At 30.8% G+C, this 6,064-nt stretch overlaps 1 protein-coding gene across 1 annotated transcript; it reads left to right on the top strand.

Annotated features, from left to right (window-relative positions):
- The first annotated feature begins 600 nt into the window (after nucleotides 1-600).
- Nucleotides 601-1,850, top strand: LOC123204777 (bidirectional sugar transporter SWEET5-like). The gene is made up of 6 exons (XM_044621576.1): nucleotides 601-646; nucleotides 752-788; nucleotides 883-1,099; nucleotides 1,194-1,355; nucleotides 1,438-1,557; nucleotides 1,642-1,850. Exons 1-6 carry the CDS (start codon nucleotides 601-603, stop codon nucleotides 1,774-1,776), a joined length of 717 nt encoding a protein of 238 aa, XP_044477511.1. The 3' UTR covers nucleotides 1,777-1,850.
- The last annotated feature ends 4,214 nt before the right edge of the window (nucleotides 1,851-6,064 follow it).

Here is a 6,064-nt window from a genome sequence, read left to right as displayed (position 1 = left end):
AAGGGAGAGACAAAGGTGAATATAGTGATTTACATTATGGTTTGTATTTCTCAGAAAATTATTCACAGCAACTGGAATTCTGAATTGAGATATGTATAAAGCTTTACAGTCAATTAAAGATTTCAATAACAGTGTAAAATTTGCTTACCTAAAAAAGATATTTAGAATAATAAGTGACTTTTAATTTTATACGGTGTCATCAATTTTTTTAAAAAATATTAATGAAGCACACTAAGTTTGTAAAAGAATTGTGGATTTATGCATGGACATTCGATATGTAAAAGGGCGTAGAATTGAGTGATTATAAGAGAGAGCGTAAAAACTTGGTAGCCATAATATTTACATATAAACTGAGACAAACAAAATCGCCAAATGCGTGTAGCCAAGTTTTTAGCTAAGCGCAAATGGCTATATAATTCGGCAATTGGTCTTCTGGTTTTTCGCTGTCCATTGTGTTTAAAACTGAATCCATAGCCATAATCTTTTAAAAAGCGCAAGAGCTTGAACATTGTCAATACAGACTTCATTTTCAGTAATTTTTTATTTCCTTGTACCAGTACTAAACATTAATCGTCTTCTTTTTCTTCTGTACTCGAAAATATGGCGATCGATAGAGGGACCCTTACAACCCTTGCAGGCATTTGCGGTTAGTCCTCCAGACCCTTGTAACTTTGCATGCATGCATGTGAATAAAGACTCGTTGATATATCGTCTTTGATCTGATGGGTTTGATTTCTTATAAATTTTTCAGGAAACATCATCTCTTTCGGCTTGTTTCTTTCCCCACTGTAAACTTTCTCCACTTTAAAGAGAAGTTAATTAATCTGTATTTTGGTTAATTAAATTCGATTAATTAAATATGTTTATGAATTAATATTGCAGCCCAACACTGATCAGAATATGCAAGCAAAAAGCAGTTCATGCGTTCAAGCCTGATCCATACTTGGCTACCACTCTGAATTGCATCATGTGGTTGTTCTACGGGCTACCCCTTGTCACAAAGGACAACCTGTTGGTTATTACCATCAATGCTGCAGGTCTTATAATGGAGTTGGGCTATGTCACCATCTTCTTCATCTATTCTCCCTGGGCAAAGCGCGTAAGGAATTATATATTCATTCATTCATTCGTATTATGATTTATAAATACACTATTTCTTTCAATGTACGATTAACAAATTTGTATAATTTCAGAGGAGAATTACGTATGTTCTTATCTTTGAGGTGGTGTTCGCGGCCGTTGTGGTTTTCGTCACCCTGTTTTTCTTCCATTCTCTTAAAGATAGAGCCATGATTGTGGGCATTGTGTGCATCGTCTTCAATGTAATTATGTACACTTCTCCTCTAACTGTCATGGTAAGTCAGTCAATCTTTCATCGCCAAATCTGATTATAATTTTTGTCCATTATTGTACTAACCGTGTTTCATTTTCTTGCAGAAAATGGTGATCAAGACAAAGAGCGTCAAGTACATGCCTTTTACTCTCTCATTAGCTAACTTTGTCAATGGCTGCATCTGGAGTCTTTATGCAATTCTTAAACGTGATACATATGTCTTGGTAAGATAACATTCAACAAGAAGAAGAAGTATTAAGTTGAAATCAGATATAATACTTTGTCTAATCCAGTACTCGTCTTTGTAGATACCCAATGCTTTAGGAACATTATCTGGTGTAGTGCAGCTAGTGATGTACGCAGTTTACTATAAAACAACAAATTGGGACGAGGATGATGAAGAAGATACACCACAAGAAGTCCAACTCTCCAATAAAGCTTGAACAACACTCCATTGGCAGCTTCCAGCTTTCTAAATTTTGCTAGATTTATACGCTCTGGTTTTGGGTGGGAATATGCATGCAATAAATGGATTTGATTTAGAAGAATTTTTGCTATCTAAGGTGATACATAGAATGGTCAATATAGTGCTCCTAACCGCTATTTGTTTTGGCTGGTTGATGCATTAGTTTTTGTGCACTAGTATTTTTTTTCTTACTTTTAGGCAAACTAGTTTAATTATTTTATGATGTGATTTTTCATGTTATGTTATATTGAAGGTGTTGAGTAAATTGAAAGATAAAAGTTTGTATCTAAGCCAATAAGAGTTGTAGGCCAGTGCCACTTATTTTCAAGAATTAATGAGGTTTAAAAACTTATTTCTTTTCTTTTAAATCCTTTCTACCCCAACAAGAGTTTGTCATGGACAAAGTGAGAATCTACTGGGGTTTGTCAATAATCTCAAACTGGTTCATTGAAACACATAATGATGGGAAGATGAACGTCTCTGTTAGTCTTAGAAGAGCACAATCATTCATCCTTGAACATAATGATGCCTTGTGTTCTGTGAGGATAATTTTCTTCTTCTGCATGAACAGATTGGGACAGCACAATTTTGGTGGGTTCTAGTCGTGGGACATGTCCACTCGACTATTCTTCAAAATGCTTTTAATGCATTCATATGAAAACAATAAAAATCATTCAATTTTTTGAGTTCATTTTCAAGATCAAACTGTTACATTTGAGTTCATCTTTCTTTGCGGAGTGATTTCAATGATATTTTGATTCTTTTAACAGTCAAATTAGAACCCAAATGTTCTAGTTTCAGGGGTTATACTTCATTCCTGTTGTGATTTGAGGAATATAATGTTTTTAAGGTATTTTACGTCAAAGCCGGATATGAAGCCACCGGATCAAACAACATACAAACACACAAACAAATGCTCGGAAGTCGGAACCAACTGATAATTATGGTTAATATTTATTCTTGTGTGTCACAAAGACCAACTGGTTATCTCAAAAGTAAACAAGAAAACTCCTCACTGTCGTCAATGACCCAAACAGATGTCTCCCGACAGATTTGCTATTTATCTGAAATTAGCACTTTCTAAGACTTTTGTCTCCAGAACTCAAAAAGTCAAAATTAAGCAAGAAACATTATTATTTCTAAATACTAAAATTAATTTAATTTTTAAATTAAATTATGTTAATAATTTATTGTTATTGCGTTGATTAGGTTAGTAAACAATTTCCGGGTTTTATGAATAATTCATCTAATGTTATGATGTTTATGGGAATTATTCTAAGTTAGTAAACAATTTTTAGGTTTCAGGATTACAGAAATAAGACAAAACAACATGAAAATACAAAGAAACCTGATAAATTTTCCGGTGTCAATTTTTTCCCTGTGGGTAACAAGGTTACTTCTATCTTATTAATTAAAGTTGGGTTATTGATATTAAATGTTTATGTTAAGAGTGTTTAAACAATAATTATAAAAGTAAGTTGTTGAATGATCTTGCATGAAGGGTAAGAGTCTTCATATCGTATTAAATTAATAGATCAAATAATGTCTCACAATAGTTATAAAAAAATGTTTTTAGAGAAAATAATATTTTATGAAAGATACAATGTTTTCATCATGGTTTTACAAGTTTTGCATGCATTGCATATAAAAAGTCATGAAGTTATGAGTCCACATGTGTACTCTAAATAACAAAATTTATATGTTAAAGTAGTAGTAGTATGTTGGTGCATTTCTATCAAAACAATACAACAACACACAAACTCAATTCTGAACATTACTATTCATTTGACATAGTAGCATTTTGTCTCTCAATTTTAACCAATCAAATTACCTTCAAATCTTACAAATTATATATTATTGGAAAAAGCATTTAAAGAGCTTTCAACGGTATAAATGTCAACCACAACTCAATCAACAACGCATTCAAAACTAGCTTCAAAGTTTGTTGACAAAAACTGAAAATTGCAAAACACACATTGTAAACAGTAATATGAGGCATACAACACACATTCAAGTCTTCACACTTTGGATTTCAAGGGAAACATAAAATGTAACCAAAACATAAAAGAAAGTTCTATCAACCTTGGGGTCTTCCACCACTAATATCAAGAATGATTGGATAAAGGAAATAAGATAAAAACCAACAAAGTTTTTCTTCAAATTTTCATTCAAAATGCTAACCAACCCTTTTACAAAGTATGACCACCTTTTATATAGGGAAGAAGTGGTGGCAAAATGGACTTTCCAATGCAAAATCTATTAATTTTTTTATACAAAAATCCCTTGAATTAAGCTAAGTCATGTATTCTAAACCAAGTTCATACATAATAATTAACTAAAGACAAAAGTGATTTGTTTTTTCCTTAACTTTAGGAATTATGTCTCCTAACTAAATAACTAAATTCTAACTTAGTTCCAATGTAACTAAAACCCAATTTTGGGCTCTTTGGGCTTCTCAAAATGATGCTTGGATGTTTAGGCCATTGATGGACTTCAACAGTTGCACTTTTGGATCAATTGGAGTAAACTATTCACTTGGACCTTGGGTGCATGTAATGAGATTATATCCAAAAGTGGTTTTGGGCCAAAAATGAAAAAGGTTGACATCCTTGGGCTGGTGTATTATTGGAAATTCATGCTCTTTAGCTTCTTGTATGGTAAGTAGGCTTGGAGTAGGTTTGGAGGCCCAAAGTGAAGAGGTGGTTGAATATGCATCATATGCCATCAAAGTTTTGGTTAAGCCAGGTACAACAACAAGAACATAAAATTTGTTTAATAGGCAATCCATCAAGAGATAAAGTTACAAATTTAAAGGAAAAACTGATTTTATAACTTAAAAATAAGGATATTTCATGTTTGATTTCGGGTCTTAAGAATGAGATACTCCAAAAGAAAGTTTGCATTAGAGATTGATAGGATTAGAGTTTCTTTATTTGAAGGGTTTGTTGAAAGTAGGGGTATGCATGGTTTGGTTTGATGTGGTTTAAGAACTTTTCAAATCAAATTGAAAAAATACAATTTGGTCTAGTTTATATTACAATTTAAACTATAATTATCAATATCCTATAATATGATACAAGTGAAAAACATATGTATAATAAGATGTATTGAATTAATATGATACAGTAAAAATATTCAATGATGCAATAAATATTGTCGATACAAATCAATACGTTTTTCTAGAGAAAATGATGGTGTAATAGGGGTATTTATGAAACATTTTTAAATATAAAGGATGTTTTTGATATTTTCCAAAATGATAACGTGTAAATTTTATTTTTTTATTATTTTATTTTTAAAAGACACATCATATAATACAATATGTGGTATATGATATAAAAAATCAGTTTTTTGATATAAAATATAATACATTATTCGACTACTATAATTAAACCTTTTAAAATCATATATGTGTGTGTGTGTAAAATTTAATAAAATTAATTTGATTATAGCTTTCTAAAACATAATATAAACATGTAAAATAAATATAAAATATATATACAATATACATTTAAAAAAATAACCAAATAAAAATTAATAAAAAAACAAATTATACACTTAATTGTTTATTGAAAAATTTTGTCAAACATATATATATTTATTTGTTTGTTTAAAAAATAACTATTTGGTTCAGTTTAAAAATCGTCCAAACCATAACCCAAATTGGAAAAAATGATCTCAAAAATTTTCAACCCAAACTAAATCATTTTACAAACTAAACTGTAATTTTTAAGTAATTTGATTCAGTTTTACGGTTTAAACTGAATTATGCACACTCCTAATTGAAAAGTTAGGGATGATGTGTGAACTAAATAAATTGTTTAAAACAATTTAAACTGTGGATCTCTAATCAATTCCAATAATCTCATGCATAAGGTCATAAAACACAACATTAGAATTCATAGGGTTTTAGACAAACTTATTAAATCATTTGATGTAGAAATTGACTTGATATACAACACCACTTTCGATCAACTATTGATTTGTGGAATTGGTCTTCCTTTTCAATAACACTCACAAAATTCAACAACTTTTGGATAAGGTTTGTATATTGTTTATGTCTTTTGGACAAAGAATCTAACTGTAATACCCTTATATACGGTCCAGGAATCATAATCTCCTTTCTATATGTTTATATTTGAATTTGAATTGAATTGGGCAAAAAAAGGAAACAAATTGTGTGTTTGGCCTAATGTATGACCGTGACCTATGGAAGGTCACACCCACACGTTGTGTTATAGGTGTACGCTCGTACCTCATGAGAG

The sequence above is a fragment of the Mangifera indica genome, chromosome 20, assembly GCF_011075055.1.
Source record: "Mangifera indica cultivar Alphonso chromosome 20, CATAS_Mindica_2.1, whole genome shotgun sequence".
Lineage (NCBI taxonomy): Eukaryota > Viridiplantae > Streptophyta > Magnoliopsida > Sapindales > Anacardiaceae > Mangifera > Mangifera indica.
Note: the sequence above shows the minus strand (reverse complement) of the source record. Positions and strands in the feature narration are given on the sequence as shown.